This window comes from Trichomycterus rosablanca, chromosome 25, assembly GCF_030014385.1.
Source record: "Trichomycterus rosablanca isolate fTriRos1 chromosome 25, fTriRos1.hap1, whole genome shotgun sequence".
In the NCBI taxonomy this organism is placed as follows: Eukaryota; Metazoa; Chordata; class Actinopteri; order Siluriformes; family Trichomycteridae; genus Trichomycterus; species Trichomycterus rosablanca.
The window spans coordinates 6,081,067-6,106,889 of record NC_086012.1 but is presented as its reverse complement, the minus strand read 5'-3'; the positions used below and the strand labels follow the sequence as shown (position 1 = coordinate 6,106,889).

General features: G+C 41.3%; 2 protein-coding genes across 2 annotated transcripts in view; both read left to right on the top strand.

Annotated features, from left to right (window-relative positions):
• LOC134302782 (integrin beta-1-like) overlaps positions 1-587 on the top strand; it is a 33,275-nt gene extending 32,688 nt beyond the window's left edge. Inside the window, exon 18 of the transcript XR_010007581.1 lies at positions 544-587. The gene's annotated coding sequence lies outside the window, so the exon portion shown is untranslated. The remainder of the gene's footprint in view (positions 1-543) is intronic.
• LOC134302783 (integrin beta-1-like) lies at positions 578-24,998 on the top strand. The gene is made up of 16 exons (XM_062987990.1): positions 578-594; positions 4,339-4,405; positions 5,091-5,191; positions 6,920-7,124; positions 7,202-7,372; positions 7,665-7,900; positions 9,963-10,115; positions 10,889-10,984; positions 11,885-11,974; positions 15,731-15,871; positions 17,160-17,359; positions 18,271-18,509; positions 19,775-19,997; positions 21,317-21,531; positions 22,517-22,689; positions 24,273-24,998. The coding sequence occupies exons 2-16, from the start codon at positions 4,339-4,341 to the stop codon at positions 24,336-24,338; spliced, it is 2,376 nt and encodes a 791-aa protein (XP_062844060.1). The 5' UTR covers positions 578-594; the 3' UTR covers positions 24,339-24,998.
• The last annotated feature ends 825 nt before the right edge of the window (positions 24,999-25,823 follow it).

Here is a 25,823-nt window from a genome sequence, read left to right as displayed (position 1 = left end):
CATCTTAAGACGTGTTTGCAGGAAGAATGGGACAAAATAAAAGCTGAAACACTAAATCACTTGGTATCCTCCATGTCTGCAAATGCCTACTATTGCGCCCACTTCCAGTGACCGAAGCTCCTGCCATCCACAACTTACACAAACCCTGTGTAATTTAAAGGTATTAGCAACACAGTGGGGACAAATGGTTTGGAATTTGAGATTATCTTTAGTCATGATCGTTGACGGTACCTTTAAGGCAGGTACACAAAAGATAAGGAAAGGTTTAGCCACAAGCGTTAAAAAATGCACACAGCCTGCTTACACGGTGCCTGGACTGGTTCAACATACCACAGAGCGAGAGGCGCAAGGCGAGGACAAGTTCAAACCTGGGCGCAGGTTGGTGACAAGGCAGTGCAAATAGGAAGAATGTAGGCGGGGCCAGGGGTAGAAAGAAAGGTTGATAGCTGCGTGCTTTCACCAGAAATGTGCAGCTGAATGAAGTGATCCTTAAATGAAATGTTATTTACCTTGGTGGAATAAATGTTATGAACTTTTTTTTAGGTTTATTTGCATGTCAAGTGTTGAGCACCTTCGATACTCCAGGGCTTGAAGGTAAGTAACTTGACTAATAATGGAAAGATGTTGGATGCTGTTGGAAATTGGGTGTTTTTTTCTCAATACAGCAGGTTTACATTGATTGTTAATAAGTAGTCACATGATTTGTACATTGTTCCTCTTTGCTTTCTAAAAACACACTATAATCTTCACAAATTCCCACAGTTTGAACACATCTCTAAACTGCCTTCAAATGGTCCAAAAACTCATAACATGAGTTGATAAATTGACTAAAATGTAATAACTTTTAACACAAATGTGTCTTTAAAGTCAGATAAATTGTGCAAGGAAATGTGGGTTTTTCTGATATCTGACCCACCCTGCCTTCCGGTCTACCTTTTACTGCTGATCAGTTAATGTTCAATCCATCCTAACGTTTAAGCCGGTGTAGTTTCTCACCTTAAAGTGGCCGTACATGACTAGAATTCCAAGTTTCAAAATTTACTCTTGAAATTTATACCATGTCCTGTCATTACACACTGTATGATTTGCTTTGTTATGGCATAATTGTCACACTACATAATTATATACAAAACGTGACTGCACTATAGGGACTCAACAGATCATTTGTAGTATCACTGATAAGCCATAACATTAAAACCACCTCCTTGTTTCTACACTCACTGTCCACTCTATTAGACACTCCTACCTAGTTGGTCCACCTTGTAGATGTAAAGTCAGAGACGATCGCTCATCTATTGCTGCTGTTTGAGTCGGTCATATTCTAGACCTTCATCAGTGGTCACAGGACGCTGCCCACCGGGCGCTGTTGGCTGGATGTTTTTGGTTGGTGGACTATTCTCAGTCCAGCAGTGACAGTGAGCAGTGACTTCAGCAGCTCTGCTGTATCTTATCCACTCATACCAGCACAACACACACTAACACACCACCACCATGTCAGTGTCACTGCAGTGCTGAGAATGATCCACCACCTAAACGATACCTACTCTGTAGTGGTCTTGTGGGGGTCCTGACCATTGGACTACAGTCAGTAACTGTAGAACTACAAAGTGCTTTTATATGGTAAGTGGAGCTGTTAAAATGGACAGTGAGTGTAGAAACAAGGAGGTGGTTTTAATGTTATGGTTGATCGGTGTGCATTAAACATTCAACATTTCAGTCCATTTAATGGTTTGATGGTTTTGGCCATGACTCACTCTGTGTGGTCCACTGGGGTCTTTATGGACCTTGTTTTGTGACCAGTGCAACAAATCGAAACCATATCATTTGTTTTATACACGTTAGCAATGGTTGTGAATGGAACACCACAAAAAATAGTTAAACAGGGTGTCTATGTACATTTGACCATAAAATGTACCTAATGTAAACAGTAGCAGGAGGGGTCTATGACTAACTGAGGAGACTAACTCATACACTAAAACTCATATACTAAAATGTATGTATTTTGACTGCTCCCATATATGGGGTCACCCCAGCCGATGTGGTTCAGCATACCAGACTTGGCACAGTTTTTACCCCAGATGCCCCTCCTCACGCAACCTTCCTATCTGAATGCTGCTAAAATGCTGCTCGGCTGTTCAGGGCATCCCCCTCATGTTCATGCTGACGCCTGACTGGCTGATAGCACTGTCTAGATTCGAACCCTGGATCCACAGATCTGTCTGAGCAGTAGTGGGCTTGGATGCTTTACCCCTGCACCACCAGAGCTCCATATATATGAAAAATGCATTTCATGTTCAACCTGAGCCATTTTTGCAGGAAAACCTTGCATTTGACAACCGCATGTTGAGTGCTGCAGGAAAAAGAGCCACTCTGAAGGACCAGAAGTGCACTTTAGATCTATAGTACTATGCCAACAAGCGCAAACACTGGGTGCCACTAGTGTGCCAGACAGGGTGCCAATCTATCGCAGGGAAACAAAAACACACTCCTACGTGCTGTTTTTGTTTTGGAAACCAGTGTACCCATGCAGACACCCGACCCTGGTGCTGGGTGGTACCCACTCCCCCTCCTGTGCCCTTGTGCCCATACATGTTGTCTGTTCAAAACATTTTGGACTAAATACATATAGTTGATTCTTATGAAATAAATAAATATTCTGAACACTTACACTCTGTTCCTGCCCAACCTTGTGTCCACAGGAAGTGTCGGGCGCAGGCCGTATCATGTTTTTTTTTTTTTTTTTTTTTTTTTTTTTTTTTTTTATTCAAACATAAGTCACGTTTTGTGAAGATTAACTAGATTAAATGTCCTGAGAAGTGGGTAGAAAAGAGGTCTAGACTAAAGAAGGGACTAAATTTCATCACGGCAACTCATAACATTACTCAGTAGTGTGTATGGCCCCCACGTGCCTGTATGCACTCCCAGCAACGTCTGGGCATGCTCCTGATGAGACGGCGCATGGTGTCCTGGGGGATGTCCTCCCAGACCTGGATCAGGGCATCAGTGAGCTCCTGGACAGTCTGTGGCACGACTTGGTGGCAGCGGACGCACTGATACATGAAGTCCCAGAGGTTCTCAATTGGATTCAGGTCTGGGGAACGTGAGGGCCAGTCAATGGCATCAATGTCTTATTCGTCCAGGAACTGCCCACACACACTGGTCGGATAAGGCCGGGCATTGTCCTGCACCAGGAGGAACCCAGTGCCCACTGTACCAGTGAAAGGTCTGACGATGGCTTTGAGAATTTCATCTCTGTATTTAACAGCATTTAGGGTATCGTTAGTATCATGTGGGAATTGTGCGACCCTCCAAAAATACGCCTCCCCGGACCATCACTGACCCACCACCAAAACTGGTCATGCTAAATGATGTTGCAGGCAGGATAACGTTCACCACGGCGTCTCCAGACTCTTTCACGTCTGTCACATGTGCTCAGTGTGAACCTGCTCTTATTTGTGAAGAGAACGGGGGCGCCAGTGCTGGACCTGGCAATTCTGGTGTTCTATGGTGAGACCCTCATGGAGTCCGTTTCTGATATGTTGTTCAGAAACATGCGCACCAGTACCCCCCTGGAGGTTACTTTGTAGGGCTCTGGCAGTGCACAAAGGAGCAGATACCGGTCCTGCTGCTGGGTTGATGCCCTTCTACGGCCCTGTCCTGCTCTCCTCGTGTAACGGCCTGTGTCCTGGTATCTCCTCCATGCTCTCCAAACTGTGCTGAGAGACACAGCAAACATTCTTGCGACAGCATGAATGGATGTGCCATCCTGGAGGAGCTGGACTACCTGTGTAACCTGAAGGGGCTGCAGGTACCACCTTATGCTACCAGTAGTGACGAGTCAAATATATGTTTCCGAATTCGTGACAAGAGCTTGAGGAAGGCCGCTTCTGTTCCAGCGGAAGTTTGAAATTCATTTAGTTTTTGGATCCACAAACGGTTAGATGCTGTGGTATTAAAATCTATACAGGAGGTAAAAGGAAAAAATTGTGCACCCATGGTCATAAAAATCCAAACTCTAAATATGGCATTGAAGCTAAATGGTTACCTTTTAACCATTAAAACGTTTTTTTTTTATTAAAATTAATACAAAAACTTACCCCCAGGCTTTTAAATATCACTTGAACTACATCCAATGGTAAGCCTTTTCTAAAACATTACTTTTAAAGATTTTAATTGTTTATTAATGTGTAAGACAATTGTTGGGCTTGGGTTAAAGTAAGCATGTGTTGGCTTTTTTTTAAAGCCTCACAGCCTCTTCTAAGAGAAGCCGTCTAACCCTGCAAGCCTACATGCTGTACCATATATATTTATCCACACAATATTCTGTTCTGTTCCTAGATGGAGACAAGGACGGTGTTGGGTTCAGCACTGCTGGTACTTCTCTTCCTTAACGTAGCCATGCTGGGTAAGAAAGATCCTCTATACTTTTGTATTCCAGGTCTGAATCACCCACAGCCAAACCTATTTTCTAAAGCTGTTCTAGTCTACGCATGTCAGGATTCAACAATACAGTGCACGACTAGATAAGGCTCCTGAAGTGAACCTTGTGGCTGAAAGTATGTGAACGCTAGGGTAACCTTATTTTGGTTTTCATAAAAGACTTGAGGCAGACAGTAGAATGTAGGTTGGTGGAGGTAGTTTTTTTACCTTTTAAAATTACTCTTACAAAGTAAATGTAATAAAATATAATATTAAATATAATAATATTAATAATATAATATTTAATATATAATTATTAAATATAATATTAAAATTAAATAATATAATTATAAAATTAATTATAATAATATCAAATAATTATAATAATCTAATCCTATATTATTTATTATAACTATATATAATTAAATATTTTAATATTACTATTAATACTTAACAAATCAGATTTTTGATTTTACTGCATTTTACAAAATTGTGTTTATTTATTTATGCATTAATTTATTACACATTTTAATGTAGCCAATTGTCCACATTGATGTAAAGGGCTGCTAGCTTGACTTCCACTTAGCCACATTCGAGCTTTTAGCCATTTACACATGCTAAATAATTACGTTGGTTGCTAAAACATCATTGTTCATTACTGTTCTGTTAAGATGCTGCATCTGTGGAAGGAAGTAACTGCACTAAAGCTTCAGATCGGTCCTGTGGAGAATGCATTCAGGTTGATGAGAAGTGTGGATGGTGCAAGAAAAAGGTACATTTTGTTTTACATTTTGGTCAATTTTGTTTTTAATTTTTTAGTCAGACTCGTCCTGTACGATTATTATTGTTATTATTATTATTATTATTATTATTATTATTATTATTATTATTTTTATTATTATTGAATTTGTTCAGAAATTGCCTGATTTTATTATTATTATTAATATTAATGTTAATATTGATATGAATATTGTTATTATTATTATTATTGCTGTTATTATTGTTATTATTATTGATTTTTTTCAGAGATTGCCTGATTTATTATTGTTGTTGTTGTTGTTGTTGTTGTTGTTGTTGTTGTTGTTGTTGTTGTTGTTATTATTATTATTATTGAATTTGTTCAGGTATTACCTGATTTATTATTATTATTATTATTATTATTATTATTATTAAATTTGTTCAGGTAGTACCTGATTTATTATTATTATTATTATTATTATTATTATTATTATTATTATTATTATTATTGAATTTGTTCAGATATTACCTGATTTATTATTATTATTATTATTATTATTATTATTACTATTGAATTTGTTCAGGTATTGCCTGATTTTATTATTATTATTATTATTATTTTTATTATTATTATTAAATTTGTTCAGGTATTACCTGATTTATTATTATTATTATTATTATTATTATTATTATTATTATTGAATTTGTTCAGATATTACCTGATTTATTATTATTATTATTATTATTGAATTTGTTCAGGTATTGCCTGATTTTATTATTATTATTATTATTAAATTTGTTCTGGTATTACCTGATTTATTATTATTATTATTATTATTATTATTATTATTATTATGATGATGATTATTATTGAATTTGTTCAGATATTACCTGATTTATTATTATTATTATTATTATTATTATTATTATTATTGAATTTGTTCAGGTATTACCTGATTTATCATTATTATTATTGAATTTGTTCAGGTATTACCTGATTTATCATTATTATTATTATTATTATTATTATTATTATTATTATTATTATTGAATTTGTTCAGGTATTGCCTGATTTTATTATTATTATTAATTATTATTATTATTATTATTGAATTTGTTCAGGTATTGCCTGATTTTATTATTATTATTGTTATTATTATTGTTATTATTATTATTATTATTATTATCCTTAAGATGTGTCTAGAACACACTTGGAGTCCACCTTTGGTTTGATTTGAATTAAGTGGACATTGTTTGAAAAAGGTCCCAGAATTTACACTGCATTGCCAAGACAAAAACAACATCATGAGGTCCAAAGAACTGAAGAACTGTCTGTGGTTCTCAGTGATTGTGACTAGGCGTAGGATCAGGGCTGGAGAACGTCGAGCCCTCATGCTACCCTTATGTAGTCTGTTATGGGAGTTTGGTCAGAAACATGCACATCAGGGCTCTGGCGGGGCGCTTCCTGTTCCTTTTCGCACAAAGGAGCAGATACGGGTTCTGTTGCTGGGTTGATGCCCTTCTACGGCCCGTGTCCTGGTATCTCCTCAATGCGCTTGTGGCAGCACGCATGGATGTGCCATGTTCAACCTGAATGGACTGTAGGAACTCCCTCATGCTACTAGTAGTCATCTATGGCCACCACCATTCCATTAAAACCATTCCCTTTTTGGTGGTTGTCTTGCTATTGCCACTCCAGTGCACCTGTTGGCACTACGAATCCCACCATCCCCCTTTTAAATGTTTTTTGTTCCTGCTGCAGGACTATAAGTATCCACGCTGCGATGATATTAAGGCCCTGCTTGAGAAAGGATGTCCAACGACCGACGTAGAAAACCCCCGAGGGACAATCGTCATCGACAAAGACAAACTGGTCACCAATCGTAAAATCGACGTGGCGGAGAAACTCAAGACGAGCGAGATCACTCAGATCCAGCCTCAGAAACTTACCTTAAACCTAAGAGCAGGTACTGATCTCAGATCTAACTGTTTTTCAAGCTAGTCAATGAACAGTTCTTGATCGCGCGCTACGTTCATCTTACAGGCGAGCCTCAGAAGTTTTCTCTGAAGTTCAAAAGGGCGGAGGATTACCCCATTGACCTGTACTACCTGATGGACCTCAGTAACTCTATGCAAAAAGATCTCCAGAACGTCAAGAGGCTGGGAACTGACCTGGCCCGAGAGATGCAGGACCTCACTTCAGACCTAAGACTCGGTGAGTACCGGACATCCATTCAAACTTTGTGTCGCAAATATGAAAGCAAATGTCCTGACATTCATTATTCTATGAACTGTATATGATACAAGGGTTCTTCAAAAAGTTTCCGCACTTTCAATCAGATGGTGCTAAATCTGGACTATAAGCGCTCTCTCAGACAGAGATCAATGTTCATGAATTAAAATAATAAAATGATCTACAGAAGAATAAATCAAACAGTCTATTTTACTCATTAATTCTAGGACATTTGTGTTTTATTGATTTATCTTTTAACTAACTAATTTTTTAGGGTTCGGCTCATTCTTGGAGAAGCTTGTCATGCCTTTTGTGATGATGACCCCCAAGAAGCTGGAAAACCCTTGTGCCCCAGCCAGCTGTGCTCGACCTTTCAGCTACAGAAACGTCCTGAACCTCACCAGCAACGGCCAAGAGTTCACAGACGTCGTCAGTCGGCAGGAAACATCTGGAAACTTGGACGCTCCAGAGGGAGGATTCGATGCCATCATGCAGTCTGTTGTTTGCAGGGTGAGTCATGATCTGTGCCTATTCCAAGATTTGGGTGTGTACTGCACAGCTTAGGGTTTGCCATGCTCAAAAAATGTTAGAAAAGGGGCAATTCGCTCTGCCAGGGCGGTTCCACCGTGAGGCCCGAAAGTGTCCCGACCTTAGCCAGGCTCAAATATATTAAAAGATATGCTGGCATCCCACACTAGCAGCAAGCCAGACTGGATTGTACGGTAGGCACATGGACCTCAGGTCCTGAGGTTGTTGTGCGGCATCCAGTCTACCAGCTGCACCTCCTTTTTCACTGACCGTATCAGGGCATAAGGGCAGTGCCATGTTCAATGTCACCCAAAAACTCTGGGTGGTGAGCAGGAATATGACCCAGATGGAACAGCGATCCATCTCAAGGCACATTCAAATTTTCGCTTACATCTGCAGCAAACCACCTTCTGCATGACTCGAAGGAAGTACTCACAGTCACCAGGGCTGAGGATTAGTCCTCAGGATCTGTATTTTGTCCTAAGTAAAGTGTTTAAGAGACTCTACCAGCAACTTAGGTGGAAGACAATATTCCACCAGGGTTTTTCACCAGATGATATTTAGGTGGTGGCTGTAGAGAGAATGCCGGGACTGATGCCAATTCTCAAGCAGGCTTCCAAGTGTTCATCAGTAAGGGTGGACCGATATTTAGACGTTGATCCAAAAATGCTGTCAAATATGTGGCACATTTGATTATGTTTGGATATTTTTCCTCAGCCAGCAAGTTCCAAAATTGTCCACTATAAAACGGATAGTTCCGGTCCTAAAATCTGATTGGCTGAGCCGCATTCGAAGCCGTTGTAAAATCCCCGATAAACGCACACCTATGACCACCTCACATCATTCAATATTAACACGCCACTGCAAAGTAAAAGTGAATGTTATGTTCGCCCTCATGTTGAATGCGTTATCCGATACACAATCTAGTGCACTATGTAGGGAACATTAACGTGTTTGTAACGCGAACAGTTAGCTTAATAGCCCAGTTAGCAGCTCCTAAAAGTTCTGTTATCACCCATAATCCTTTGGTGTGTGCAAGATGTTTTTTATTTCTTTTTTTTCCTCTTCGGAGGTTCTTCTCTTTTTCTTCTTGTTGTTCTTACCTCCCTGAAATGAGTTTTTGCAACTTGGGATGTCTGCTTTGTAGTGTTAAACTTTATATTGGTTGTGGAACTACTTTTTGGCGGAAGGTATCGTCAATATTAAAGCATATTTATTATGAAATTCAGGGCTTCTTTGATTTGTTTTCTTTCTTTATTTTGTAAAAACTGTTGTATAAAAGCAATAGAACACTTGAGGTTGTGTGTTATCGCGAATAACATCACGGCTGTGGTGATAACACACTCCCTCTCGTGTTCTATTGCTTAAGTAGAGGCCCTTGACTTCATATGAATGTCAGACTGTAGGGTTAAAATGTAAGTATGAACAAAACAGCCGTTTTTGCAGTGTTTACATTTACATTTTCATTTTCAGCATTTAGCAGACGCTTTTATCCAAAGCGACTTACACAATGAGCTGAACACGATGAGCAATTGAGGGTTAAGGGCCTTGCTCAGGGACCCAACAGTGGCAACTTGGTGGTGGCGGGGCTTGAACCGGCAACCTTCTGTTTACTAGTCCAGTACCTTAACCACTGAGCTATCACTGCCCAGTACCTTAACCACTGAGCTATCACAGTGTTCTTGCCCGAATTGAACTGTGAATGGTTGCGCACTCATCTTCACAAACAGTCTAGGTTACAAAAAGAAAAGTGTCAAAATGGCGCAAACTGGCTACTGATGAATGAAAACTTTCTAGATGTGCAGTGGTTTAGACGGGCTGAGGCGTAGCTATGGTAACAAACCACAAATTAAAGAAACATTGGCCACATTTCATGTCATGAGGCGTGATCTACCAGCGTGCACTGTGTGATGACTGTATTGGGCCCCCTGCTCTAGAGTATGACTAAATATATAAGTGCTTGATTAGGTTAATATGATATGATGATTGACATCAAATTTTAATACAAAACTCACGTTTTTTTTTTATCATGTTGTGATCTTAGCATATCGGCTGGAGGAACGCAACAAAGTTGCTGGTGTTCTCTACAGATGCAGCGTTTCACTTCGCCGGAGACGGGAAGCTGGCCGGCCTTGTGATTCCCAATGATGGAAAGTGCCACCTGGATAACAACATGTACACAAAAAGTGATTATTTTGTAAGTGTGTCTTTGTTAAGCTTATTTATTTTATGGCCTATATACGCCGATCAACCATAACATTAAAACCACCTCCTTGTTTCTACACTCACTGTCCATTTTATCAGCTCCACTTACCATATAGAAGCACTTTGTAGTTCTACAATTACTGACTGTAGTCCATCTGTTTCTCTATATCCTTTTTCAACCTGCTTTGACTCTGTCCTTCAATGGTCAGGACCCCCACAGGACCACTATAGAGCAGGTATTATTTAGGTGGTGGATCATTCTCAGCACTGTAGTGACACTGACATGGTGGTGGTGTGTTAGTGTGTGTTGTGCTGGTATGAGTGGATCAGACACAGCAATGCTGATGGAATTTTTAAACACCTCACTGTCCCTGTTGGACTGAGAATAGTCCACCAACCAACAGCGCCCCGTGGGCAGCGTCCTGTGACCACTGATGAAGGTCTAGATGATGACCGACTCAAACAGCAGCAATAGATGAGCGATCGTCTCTGACTTTACATCTACAAGGTGGACCAACTAGGTAGGAGTTTCTACTAGAGTGGACAGTGGGTGGACACGGTATTTAAAAACCCCATCAGCGCTGCTGTGTCTTATCCACTCATACCAGCACAACACACACTAACACACCACCACCATGTCAGTGTCACTGCAGTGCTGAGAATGATCCACCACCTAAATAATACCTGTTCTGTATGATCGGTTATGATGTTATGGATGATCGGTGTATATGGATCTGATTTTCTTAATTCTGACTTTAATTACAGGATTATCCTACCATCTCACAGCTGGCAGAAACTTTAAGTGAAAACAATATTCAGACCATATTTGCTGTAACCGAAGACGTCAAAACACTGTACAAGGTTGGTGTCATTTTTATCCACTTATGGTTCCATGCCTGGCTTCATATGAAAAGGTACTTGCTTTCTTAGCTACTAAATCAACCAGTTAACCAAATTCAATTGATACTTCAGTTTATTTTAACTAGCCACACCCAGGCATGATTACTGCCAGACCCTTTGAATCTATTAAACAGAAGGTCTCATATAACAGCACATGATGCCAGGAGATTCGAATACTGATGTGATAAAAGTCATTGAAATCTACCAGTATGGAAAGGCTTACGGAGCCATTGCTAAGGCTCTAGGACTCCAGTGAACCACAGTCAGAGCCATTATCCTTTCCAGAAGTGGCATGTCTACCAAAATGTTACTAAGAGCGTATCAACGGCTCATTTAGAAGATCACAAAGGAACCCAGATGAACGTCTGAAGAACTACATGCCTAGGTTGCCTCGGTTATAATCAGAGTACAGGGCATTAATGGCATCCATGGGAGAATTGCCAAGACCCCCAAGATGTTAGGAAGTCAGGGGTCCATTACACCTGGCATAGAACTAACACCGCATTCCACCATAAGAACATCACACCAACAGTCAAACATGGTGTCTCAAATTCCTAGATTTGAGTATATAAGCTGCTTTGTGATGGACTGCATCACTGTCTTGTTGTTTTTTTGTATGAACAGTTTGGGAAAGGCACTTTCCTGACTGTGCCACTATGCACATGGTTTAAAGAGTTTGTGGAGGAACTCAGTGGCCTGCACACTAGGCAAAAGGGGCAAAAGATAAAACTGAGAAAGATAGGAATTATAGTTCAAACTTTTACATCTATGACCTCCACCCTCATTAGGTCAGTTAGGTATGGAATAGATAGTGATATAAATAAATCTGAATTAAATGATTGTAATTGCTTGTTTTAACAGGAGCTGTCAGAGCTTATACCAAAGTCTGCAGTAGGAGCCCTGTCTGCTAACTCCTCCAATGTGATCCAGCTTATCATCGATGCGTACAACGTGAGAGCCTCAACTATATTTGTTTACTTGCTGGTTTGGTTGACAATGACTAAACTACTGTATATGTTGTGTAGGCTAAGTTTTAAAGCGGTAAAGGCTTAAAAATAGGCAGGGCAATAGGTCACCAGTACTGATGGTGAGAACCCTTGGTACAAAGCACTCTGGCAATTTCAGTGGTCGGCAACCCAGATTTTAAGACAGGCCAGTTTGTTCTATTTCAACCCAAATCAAAGCACCTTGGGAGCCACAACATTGATGGTATCAGTTGATTATCCTCAGTTCTCAAAATAATAAAATGTGGGGCCGCTCAGGTGGCGCAGCGGTAAAGTACGCTAGCTCACCAAGGTTGGGTTTCTAGATGCTGTTGTTCAGGGGCTTAGTGGTAGAGTCGGAGCATAGGTCCTCATAACTGGTACGACTGCGGCCCCTGCTGGTTGACTGACGGCGCCTGCACAGGGCTGAGGAATAACATTGAGGGGGGTGTGACCCTCCGTGCGCAGTGTCTCTCGGTGTATGAACTCGGCTCGTGCAGGTGAAAAATGCAGGCTGTACTGATTGCCTGCCGGAGGGGGCGCAAGTCAGTTGAGTGGCGTCCTCAGTCAGCGGCAAAAGGGTCGAATCAGTATAGAGGACACAATCAGGGTAATTGGACACGATTAGAATGGGGATAAAAAGTTGGGGGAAAAAAGTGGGAAAAAATAGAAAAAAAATAAAATGTGTAATTAATAGGAGAGGTAATTTAATTTCATATACATCAAGACTCTGTCCCAACCTTTTTAAGTGTTGCAGGTAAATTAGTTTATATTTGAAAATATGATTACGTTGGTCAGTATGAACATTAAACATATTTAGTCTGTACTGTTGTCAGTTCAATAAAGGTACAAGAAATCAATCAGCTGAAAATCTCAACAGTTCAAACGATCTATCTACCTATCTGTCTGTCTGTCTATAATCTATCTTTCTATCTATCTATCCATCCATCTATGTCTGTCTATCTGTCTGTCTATCAGTCTGTCTATCTGACTATAATCTATCTTTCTATCTATCTGTCTGTCTGTCTGTCTATAATCTATATCTATCTATCTATCTATCTATCTATCTATCTATCTATCTATCTATCTATCTATCTATCTGTACAGTATTTATACACTATATATATATATATGATTAATTTTGTTTCTAAATTATTATTATTACCGGGTGGCACAGTGGCTTGGTGGGTAGCAATGTCACCTCACAGCAAGAAGGTCCTGGGTTCAAATCCCAGGTGGAGCGATGTGGGTTCTTTCTGTGTGGAGATGGCATGTTCCTCCCCCTGTCTGTTTGGGTTTTGTCTGGTAGCTCCGATTTCCTTCCACAATCCAAAGACATGCAGTCAGGTTAACTGGGTATACTAAAACTGCATTAAGTGTGAGTGTGTTTGCCCAGTGTTGGTCTGGCGACCTGTCCAGGGTGTTTCCTATCTTTTGCCAGGTGAATTGTACCCACTGCGACCATGAATATTATAAAGAGGTGGTAAAACAGACAATGAATAAATTTATTTGCAAATGGCTGCATTAAAATTTAGGACATACAGTATCACTACCCACAGAGAGGCTGACAAGTTTCGCACAGATAAGAGTTCAAACTAGCTTGCACAGTAATTTTTTTTTTTTAAATAAGTATTTTTAAGGATTTTAAATGTAAAGAAATTTAAGAACGATAAAAAAACACGGTTCTGAGGAAAAGTCATGACAGGAATGTTCTGGTCAACGAGGCACGACTGTTCCAGAGCGGTAGAGAGAACAGAGTGGCGACACTCCCATAGGGAACCTTTGTAACGGGGGTGGGACATTTTTCTGTGCAGCTTCCGGGTTGTGGAGCTCTGTATAGTTCCAAACATCCCATAGAGCCCCATTCATTTCCACTACTTATCAAGCATTTTTAGCTGTATGTTGCTTTGTTTAAAAAAAATAATGAATTTAATGTCATTAATATACTTAATACTGTTATTGTTTAGCATTTGCTCAGCACTAAATGTTACATGTTTATCTTAATTAATAGGTATAACCCAATTTAGCTTAGTCAGTTAAGATTAATTAATGACACTAGAGTCTTTTCACCTAAAATGAGTTGATTAATCAAGAGTCTTGTTACAGAAATTATCATAAAACATTAGAGCCATAATAAATCATTATACTTTTACTTTCATACTTAAGTACATTTGAAGGTAAATACTTTAGTACTTTTACTCAAGTGGAGGTAAAGAGTATTTTTACTTGGATATCTCTACTTTAACTCAACTACATGGTTTGTGTTCCTTCTCCACCACTTACATTAGACAAAATGAACTTGTGCATATTCATAATGAATTCATTAATGTATTACATGTAGGAATCAATGATTAATCACTCATGAAATAAGACATGAATTAATGCTATTTCATGTACCTGCACTATAATGTTAAAGGTACGGTAGTGTGTTTATCAATCTGTTCATTCAGTGCAGGTAAACCTTATGAATCCAGCACATGGCTTAGTGTTTAACCAAAATTATTATTATTATGAATCCTCAGGAAAGTGAAGGGAGATTAGTTTATGCAAAAAAAAAACTCTTTAATCCCTGTACTGTATATTGTCTCTACTACTTAATGATTTTGCATTATGTAATGTATGCTAATATAATGTACTGTGTGTTAACAAGAACGACCTATTAACAAGTCATTATAAACATCAATCTTCCACTTCATATACCAGATTGACATTAAAGCAGATGCAGTAAATGTAAAGGCAGTTGAAAATCCCCAGAAATTGTACAAATGTTTATTATTTAGCGTTTAATATTTCATTCACTGCTGCCTGTCCCATATGAGAACATGACAGCGCCGGGTTTGTTTAGAACTATTGGAGGGTGACATGAACCACGTGACCGCGTGGCGGCGAGATCAAGGAGTGTCGCAACTCTCTCTATCTACGGCTCTGGACTGTTCTAGAAAGAAGTCACGTGATCAAATGACTAGCTTGGAGAATTAGCCGTTATAAATTAATTCCAGGATTATTTATTGTTAAAATTGCTGCCGTTAAAGCGCTTATGATAATATTATTTCGATTTAAAACGATTTTTATTACTTAAAACTTAATTCTGCCGTAAAAACGCAAGAGGGCAGTAAAAGAGCTTCATATTGTTGACCCCTGACCTATTTGTAAAACTGAAATCTCCTATGAATTTAGATGACAAATTAAAATGTGTAAAATAAATTTTATACATACTATTTTCACTCATCCTAAATCTCTACATCTAGTCTCTGTCCTCTGAGAAACAGATGGACTACAGTCAGTAATTGTAGAACTACAAAGTGCTTCTATATGGTAAGTGGAGCTGATAACATGAACAGTGAGTGTAGAAACAATGAGGTGGTTTTAATGTTATGGCTGATCGGTGTACATCTACACATGTACAGTACAATAAAAGGCTTCTCTGCATATCCCAGCTTCATTGGAAACTGGGTTCGGAGCACAGGGTCAGTCACTGAAATATACCCCGGACCCTAGAGTATTAACAGCCTTGCTCAAGGGTCCCACAATGTTCCAGTTGGAAACCCACAACTTTTTGGAGCCAGTGTCAGTCATGTTAAACTGAATCCTTGTTTGCATTGTCCTACAGGTGACCTTTGATATAGCTGTTACAGCTAAAGGCTGCCCATCACGAAAACCAGAGAAATGTGTAGAATATATTTTATACATACTATTTTCACTCATCCTAAATCTCTACATCTAGTCTCTGTCCTCTGAGGTGATTCTGGAGAACAGCAAGCTGCCTGAAGGAGTGAGTGTCGTATACGTGTCCCACTGCAAGGACGGCGTGACTCAGACAGGAGACAACGGGCGAAAGTGCTCAAACATCTCGATTGGGGATGAGGTAAGATATCTAAACACACTCAAATATCCCTAACATTTACGAGAAACTTAGACTATATGACCACAAGTATATGGACGGTTCTAATTTACATCTACATTTTTGGCATTTTAGCAGACGCTTTTATCTAAAGTGACTTACATAACAGTTACAGGCCTCGCTCAATGGCCCAACAGTGGCAACCTGGCAGTTGTGGGGCTTGAACCAGCGACCTTCTGATTACTAGTCCAGTACCTTAACCACTAGGCTACGGCTTGCCCTGAAGCCTATAATATTTACAAAATAAATGACATGCTTACAATCTTGTAGCAACAGTTGGAGATGACATTTTATCAGCTCCACTTATCATATAGAAGCACTTTGTAGTTCTACAATTACTGACTGTAGTCCATCTGTTTCTTTACATATCTTTTTAGCCTGCTTTCACCCTGTTCTTCAATGGTCAGGACCCCCACAGGACCACCACAGAGTAGGTATTATTTAGGTGGTGGATCATTCTCAGCACTGCAGTGACACTGACATGGTGGTGGTGTGTTAGTGTGTGTTATGCTGGTATGACTGGATCAGACACAGCAGCGTTGCTGGAGTTTTTAAATACCATGTCCACTCACTGTCCACTCTATTAGACACTCCTACTTAGTCGGTCCACCTTGTAGATGTAAAGTCAGAGACGATCGCTCATCTATTGCTGCTGTTTGAGTTGGTCATCTTCTAGACCTTCATCAGTGGTCACAGGACGCTTCCCACGGGGCGCTGTTGGCTGGATATTTTTGGTTGGTGGACTATTCTCAGTCCAGCAGGGACAGTGAGGTGTTTAAAAACTCCAGCAGCGCTGCTGTGTCTGATCCACTCATACCAGCACAACACACACTAACACACAACCACCTTGTCATTGTCACTGCAGTGCTGAGAATGATCCACCACCCAAATAATACCTAGTCTGTAGTGGTCCTGTGGGGGTTCTGACCATTGAAGAACAGCATGAAAGGCTAAAAAAAAAAAAAGTGCTTCTATATGGTAAGTGGAGCTGATAACATGGACAGTGTGTGTGGAAAGGAGGTGGTTTTAATGTACACTACACATGTACAGTACAATAAAAGGCTTTTCTGCATATCCCAGCTTCATTGGAAACTGGGTTCAGAGCACGGGGTCAGCCACTGAAATATACCCCGGACCCTAGAGTATTAACAGCCTTGCTCAAGGGCCCCACAATGTTCCAGTTGGAAACCCACAACTTTTTGAGCCAGTGTCAGTCATGTTAAACTGAATCCTTGTTTGCATTGTCCTACAGGTGACCTTTGATATAGCTGTCACGTCTAAAGGCTGCCCATCACGAAAACCAGAGACCATAAAGATCAAGTTGCTGGGGTATAATGAGGAGGTCGAGGTTGTCCTGAATTTCATCTGTGAGTGTGAATGCCACAAAGACGGAATCCCTAACAGTCCAGATTGTCACTTTGGTAATGGAACATTTGAGTGTGGAACATGCAGGTGAGTTCAGATGAATAATATTTACCTAACATTCAGATATGCTCAAATTGGTCTCCCCAATGTTCACTTCATGGCTACGTACTTGCCATGAACCACTGCAGACAGCTGTGCCATGAACTATACATTGCTGAGAATTGTTGACACCATCTAGCAAGCTTTAGCTTTTCCAATCCCATGAGCTAATAGGTTTCAGTGCAAATAAGAAGCCCTTGCTTCAAACCTACAAATAAAAATGTCTGATCCTTTAGTGGGCAGCATAGTAGAACAGTGGGTAGCGCAGTCACCTCACAGCAAGAAAGGCCTGGGTTCAGTTCCCCATCCAGGCAGCCAGAGTCTGGCATGTTCTCCCTGTGTTCGGTTTGTGTGTGGGTTTACTCCGGGAACTCCGGTTTCCTCCCACAGTCCAAAGACATGCAGTCAGGCTAACTGGAGCTACTCCAACTGCCATAAGTGTGAGTGTGTGTGTGCCCTGTGATGGATTGACGACCTCTCCGAGGTGTTTCCTGTCTTTCGGCCAATGAATCTAACCCACCGTGACCCTGACCAGGATAAAGAAGTGTGATAACTTGCCGCTCAGGTGGCGCAGCAGATCAGGGTGTGGCTCTCCGTAAACAAAGCTGATCTGTATATGAACTGACCTCATGCGGGTAAAAAGATGCAGTCGGCTACAGCACACGTGTCTAAGGGGGGGCGTGTGTCAGTCTCGCTCTCCTCAATCAGGAATGGAGATCAGCATTGGTAGAGAGGAAGCGTAATGCAATTGGGTAATTGGATACGACTAGATTGGGAGGAAGGGTGTCCATATATTTTGGCCATATAGTGTATTTACTGTGATTTTTGTTTTATTACTTATTATGTAGTTGTACATCACACCAATGAAAGTCTAAATCAAATGTTTTTTTCACCCTTAGGTGTAATGCCGGGCGTATCGGAAGGCAGTGCGAATGCAGCAGAGACCAAGTCTCCACAGAGGACATGGACTCGACCTGCCGGAAAGACAACGGTACCGATATCTGCAGCAACAACGGACACTGCTTGTGTGGGGTGTGTGAGTGCAAGATCCGTGATAACCCAGAGGAGGCGTACGATGGAAAGTACTGCGAGTGCGACAACTTCAGCTGCGATAGGTCTGGTGGAAAGCTCTGTGGAGGTATGAATTTTTACACATAAATAAAGCACCTTTTACCTAGGACTAGGGTTGCCTAATATTAGCCATTAGGTGCCGTTGTTGCTACACTTATGTATAGAACACAGTGCCTTTATTTGTCATATATAAATATATGACATATATGGGTGTACACTCACTCACACTGTTAACCGCTTATCCAATTAGGGTTGGGGGGGGTGAGCTGGAGCCTATCCCAGCTTTTCAATGGGCGCAAGGCACACAGTAACACCCTGGACGGGGCGCCAGTCCATCGCAGGGCATACACACACACACACACACATACCTATTCACCTACAAGGCAATTCAGTGACTCCAATTAACTAGACTGCACGTCTTTGGACTGTGGGAGGAAACCGGAGCTCCCGGAGGAAACCCACGCAGGCACGGGGAGAACATGCAAACTCCGCACAGAAAGGACCCGGACCGCCCCGCCTGGGGATCGAACCCAGGACCTTCTTGCTGTGAGGCGAGCCACCGTGCCGCCCCATATAGATGGGTGTGCAGGACAATGAAATTCTTTTTCTGCATATCCCAGCTTGTTTGGAAGCTGGGGTCAGAGCACAGGGTCATTTACATTTACATTTTCAGCGTTTAGCAGACGCCTTTATCCAAAGCGACTTACAATTGACACAGTATACATCACAAGCAATTGAGGGTTAAGGGCCTTGCTCAAGGGCCCAACAGTGGCAAACTGGCTGATGCAGGGCTTGAACCAGCAACCTTCTGATTACTAGTCCTGTACCTTAACTGCTGTGCTACCACTGCCCGGGGTAGTGAAATTGTACGGCGCCCCTTGAGCAGAGAGGGTTTAGAGCCTTGCTCAAAGGCCCAACAGTGTCTACATGGCAGAACTGGGATTCGAACGGTCAACCTTTCAGTTGATAGCCCAAAGCACTACCCACTAGCCACTACCACTGTCCCACTGTATAAGGGACTTGTAGCATTCAAGTGCCTCACGTTTACTGGTTAATTTGCACTATGAAGCAGTCCTAGCAATCCTACGGCAATTCAGTTAGCTTAGTCAAAATGTCCAAGATGTTGAAGTATAAAGCAGCTAAAAACAAGACTCAGGTAACTGTGGACACGGGGGGAAATAATTTTCGTATTTGAGACAGAGCCTTGTACCATCGCTGGTTGTTCTAGGTTTACATTCAACCGTTAAGCTCGGCTGTGCTGTGTATCGTAGCTTCAAGAATTCACTTGTATGTATATGATACTTATACAGTATATGTCTCTCTGTTTTACAGGTCATGGTAAGTGTGTGTGCAAGAAATGCTCCTGTGATGCTGGCTACACGGGAAGTGCATGCGAGTGTCCCCTGGACAAACGGTCCTGCATGGCGGCTGATGGGAGGATCTGCAACGGCCGTGGTACCTGCGAGTGCGGAGTGTGTAAATGTAATAGTTCCAAATACACCGGCCCCACCTGTGAGGAATGTACCAGTTGTTTAGGGGTCTGTGAGGACAACAAGTGAGTCAACTCACCACAATATACACTGATCAGCCATAACATTGAAACTCACTGTCCATTTTATCAGCTCCACTTATCATATAAAAGCACTTTGTAGTTCTACAATTACTGACTGTAGTCCATCTGTTTCTCTACATGCTTTGTTAGCCCCCTTTCATGTTGTTCTTCCACACACGCGAGACAGATGAACATATCTAATATTGACCGACGTGACACCAATCATCGCAGACTATGTTTTGCGTAGCTTGTTTGATAATGTTTACGAGCCAGGGTTTTGCTAACGACATACTCCCACTCACTGTCCACTATATGAGACACTCCTACCTAGTTGGTCCACCTTGTAGATGTAAAGTCAGAGATGATCGCTCATCTATTGCTGCTGTTTAAGTTGGTCATCTTCTAGACCTTCATCAGTGGTCACAGGACGCTGTCGGGTGGATATTTTTGGTTGGTGGACTATTCTCAGTCCAGCAGTGACAGTGAGGTGTCAACTCACTCCATCAGCATTGCTGTGTCTGATCCACTCATACCAGCACAACACACACTAACACACCACCACCATGCCAGTGTCACTGCAGTGCTGAGAATGATCAACCACCTAAATAATACCTGCTCTGTGGTGGTCCTGTGGGGGTCCTGACCATTGAAGAACAGGGTGAAAGGGGGCTAACAAAGCATGTAGAGAAACAGATGGACTACAGTCAGTAATTGTAGAGCTACAAAGTGCTTCTATATGGTAAGTGGAGCTGATAAAATGGACAGTGAGTGTAGAAACTAGGAGGTGGTTTTAATGTTATGGCTGATCGGTGTATAAGAATTATATTAGGAATATTAGGGGTCCAACAGTGGCAGCTTGGTGGTGGGGCTTGAACCGACAACCTTGTGGTTACTAGCTGAGCTACCACTGTCCTATTACATGAACATAATAGCATACAATGTGAAATCATGCCAAACGTTACATTTACCAGTTATTTATTTCAATCCACTATGTGTTAAAAGTATGTGAACCCCCCTTCCAATAATTAGGAGTAAGTGTTTCAGCCACACCCATTACTACCAGGTATAAAGAGTCAATTCTATTAAATGAATCATATGGTTCTAGCTTTGCGACATCGAATTTGCATGACTCGCTAAAGTATGGTACTGGCCTAGCAATCAAAAGGTGGATAGTTTGAGTCCCACTGCTGCCAAGTTGCCACTGTTGAGCCTTGAGCAGAAACCTTCAACTGCTCGAATTGTATTTAGTCATAACTGGATTAAAGCGTCTGCTAAATGCCACAAATGTAAATGTACATTTCTATTTTTTTTTTTTTTTGCAGGGCCTGTGTTGAGTGCCGTTTGAACGAGGCCGGAAACAGTGAAACGTGCGACAAAGAATGTTACTTATTCAATCTAACCAAGGTGGAGAAAAAAGAGGAACTTCCAGAGACACGCTGTAAAGTGCGAGATTCTGAAGATTGCTGGCTCTTTTTTACCTATACGCCCAGCGAAAACTACGGGGAAGGGCCGCACGTAACCGTAGCGAAGAAAACCGGTACGAAATAAAGCTTTTATATTTTATATGCATTTGTTAACTACCCGTTCTATCTTAAACTATGGATATTTGCTTGTATACATGTGACTCTTATAAAGAGATTAACTGCCACTCAGGTGGCGCAGCGGTAAAAACGCTGTCCACCAGAGCTGAGATCTCTAATACATCATATCGAATCTCAGATCTGCCTTCCGGCTGAGGCTGAGCGGCCACATGAACAACGGTTGGCCTGTTGTTCAGATAGCGGCGGGATAAAGTCGGATGGGGACTCTCTCTCAGACTAGTGCGATTACGACCTCTGCTGGCTGGTTGGTGGCGCCTGCACAGAGATGGGAAAGGAGTGCGGTAGAGGGTGTGGCTCTCCGTACACAGCGCTGTACTGTACTGCACTGCACTCGTCAAGTGTAGGTGATAAGATGTTCGATTGCTGTGCACGTGTCGGAGGAGGTGTGGAGCAGCCTCGTCCTCCCCAATCAGGAGCAGGGACCAGCATTAGTGAGAGGGTGATTGACGGGTAGAAATTGGATGCGCTAAAGTGAGAGATTAACAGTAGCATTGCGGATTTAATTGGCTACAACATGATGAAACAGACAGTTAAAGGAATGGCCCATGTTTGGATAACACGACACCAGAGATGGAGAAAAAGCTAAGCTGCCACCACAGTTGATGAACTTGTTGAGATCAGCACTGGTCGGACAGACTAAACACACCTAGGCTTACTGCCATTTTTAAGATTTTGGGACTCCAGGAAACCATAGTACGGACCAGCAGCAATGGCCTGTAATTAAAATATGTAAGGAGTTCCCCCCACAGGCCTGTGGAAAGATAAGTTTGAAGGTCAGTGACCTTTTCACACACGGCCAGTTGATGTTAGATTACTTTTCCCTTTACTGACCAAAACGATAATTTAAAAGCTGCATTATGTGGTACCTATATTGCATTTGCAAGCAATGATTTACAAGTATCGTAATGCATTACTATCCAGATTCAGACTGCTACTCAAGTCCTAACCTAATTCCTATTGTGGCTGGAGTGATCGGAGGCATCGTTCTGATTGGTCTGGCCCTACTTCTCATCTGGAAGCTTCTTATGATCATTCATGATCGCAGAGAGTTTGCAAAGTTTGAGAAGGAGAAGATGAATGCGAAGTGGAATACGGTAAGCGATGTGTCTTGTTTGTGCATGCAAAGATTACTGTAAAATCCTTATTGAGTCTTTGTAAACGATGGGAGATGATCATTAATGAGCAGCTGCATTTTGGATAAGTTGCAAGGGTTTAATAGTGGACATAGGAGCACCTGCCAGGAGGGGGTTGCAGTAGTCCAATCGTGAGATTATAAGGGACTGGACAAGAATCTGAGTGGCTTCCATGGAGAGAAATGACTGAATCTTCCTGATGTTGTAGAGGAGGAACCGGCACGATCTTGTCATGTTGGCTACATGAGGAGAGAAGGTCAGCTGGTTATCCAGAACAACACCAAGGCTTCTTACATTATCAGATGGTCTGATCTGGGAGTCATCAAGAGAGATGACTAGATCCTGGGTTGGAGATTGATCTCCAGGAATAAGTAACAGCTCTGTCTTGCTAGGATTAAGTTTTAGATGATGAGCTGACATCCATAGTGAGACATCTCACAGACATGCAGAGACACGAGCTGAGACTTGTGTGTCTGAAGAAGGAAATGACAGAATGAGCTGAGTATCATCTGCATAGGAGAAGCCATGGTAAGAGAAGCCATGGGAGGCGGGTGTAAATAGAGAATAGAAGGGGGCCAAGTACAGAGCCCTGGGGAACACCAGTTGAGAGAGTGCATGGAGGGGAAATAGATCCCCTCCATGACACCTGGTAGGAGCGCCCTTCCAATGTACGATTTGAAACACAGCCTTATGTTTATTAGCACTATCCTGGTCAGGATTGCCAGTCCCGCCAGGAAACATTGGGTCCAGGGCAGGGAGAACCCTAAATATCGCATGGCACGGCCAAAGTCGTAGCCAATCATGTCTGTTCAGAGACCCGACTGGTCTACCCAGATCTCAGTGGTGTTGGGCTATTGTAATAGACCAATGTGCCACCTGAGTGCCTGGTCTCACGTCTTATAAAAGAACTCTGGGGACACATCATTCTAAATAATTACAAAATACAATCTGATTGGCTCAAACAGTCGAAATTGTTACGTCTTACTGTATGTCTAACTAAAGCTGAAACATTTAAAATATCTAAGTAAGTAATATCTAGTAATACTTAGTACTTAGTAGTATAGTAGTAGTAGTAGGTTAATAATATTATATTTTGGGAGCTATATATTACATAAGCTCACATCCCCCGGGATACAAGGTTCGAATCCCCAGTAGAGTGCTATTAGTCAAACGCTATGTCTGGGGCTGTGTCTGGGGTGAGGGAGGTGGTCGAGGCCCTTCAGTAGATTGGTGTCCTGTCTGGTGTGTATTACTTTATTGCACCCAGTGATTCCAGGGAAGCCAGACCCACCACAACCCTGACCAGGATAAAGCAGATGGAAAATACTTTGTCAACTCAGTTAATACTGTCTAACATTATTCACAAAGTTGAATCAGTTCATCTGGACACAAGTTTGTTGTAGACAAACAACAAATTCAAGGCTAATGTTGTCTAACATTAGCCTTGAATTTACCCTGGAGGCAGTCTGAATTTACCATAAAACAAGGCACTGCATGTAAATAACCACTTCAATAATGATTAAAATGTGTATGTGTTTTCACAGACATCGAACCCTATCTATAGGAGTGCTGTGACGACGGTTGTCAACCCAAAATATGAGGGCAATTGAGGAAACCTCCTGGTGTTTAAAATGTTTTTAATTAAATTGTACATTTTTTACGTGTTGGTTTGATAATGTTTGATATGTTGCATACAGTGTTACAAACCTGAATAAACAAACTTAACAAATACACTACTGATCAGTGTATTTTCTAAATTCACATATGTCTTCAGATTTAGCTATCTGGAATCTGGAAACAGGATCCACACTAACTTTTACATGCGACGTTTAATGTTTTACCAACTTAATTTAATTTTGTAAATATATGCTTATTTCAAATTTTATGTATAGCTGTATTGGAACCAGGTAAACAGGTAAATATCAATGAATTAATCTGTTCATTCATTCATTTATTGTCTGTGGGTTGCAGTGGGTCAGATTCATTGGGAGAAAGGCAGTAAACAGGATTTCTACAGTCCATAACATCATTAAAAGATTTTGAAAAATTCCAAAAAATATCTCTGCTTAATGGTGCATGGCCAAGAAAAAACAATACTAAAAGCCTATGACCTTTGATCCCTCTGACAGTACTGCAGCTGTTTGTTTTTATGCAGATGTTATGTTTTGTTATGTTATGTTATGTTATGGGAAAACATGCCACTGTCAAGGCTTTTCTGGAATGTGCTACAAACTAATTGTAAGTAAATAAACACATTTTTCACCATTAAAGATGGAATATTTTGTGCTGTTTTTAAATAAATGTCAAAAAGGATTAGCTAATCACTGCCGTCTGTTTTTATTGAAATATTTATTTTTTGGGAATTGGGTTACAACCTGCACAAAATGTTAGTTACAATTATTTTATACACATCATACGAAGAGAGCGATCACTGGAGAAGGACCAGCAACTCGATGGCTCGACACAATCACAACAGCAGAGAAGACCCTGGCGGACCTATCTAGACTTGCACGGGATCGATATTCCTACAGATCGTTCATCCATCAAGTCGCCATGGATCGAGATCGAGCCGAAGGCCAATAAAAAAATATAGCCATAACATTAAAACCACCTTCTGGTTTCTACACTCACTGTCCACTTACCATATAGAAGCACTTTGAAGTTCTACAATTACTGACTGTAGTCCATCTGTTTCTCTGCATATTTTTTTTAGCCTGCTTTCACCCTGTTCTTCAATGGTCAGGACCCCCACAGGACCGCCACAGAGCAGGTATTATTTAGGTGGTGGATCATTCTCAGACTGCAGTGACACTGACATGGTGGTGGTGGTGTGTAAGTGTGTGTTGTGCTGGTATGAGTGGATCAGACACAGCAGCGCTGCTGGAGTTTTTAAATACCGTGTCCACTCACTGTCCACTCTATTAGACACTCCTACTTAGTACGATCGCTCATCTATTGCTGCTGTTCGAGTCGGTCATCTTCTAGACCTTCATCAGTGATCACAGGATGCTGCCCATGGGGTGCTGTTAGCTGGATATTTTTGGTCGGTGGACTATTCTCAGTCCAGCAGTGACAGTGAGGTGTTTAAAAACTCT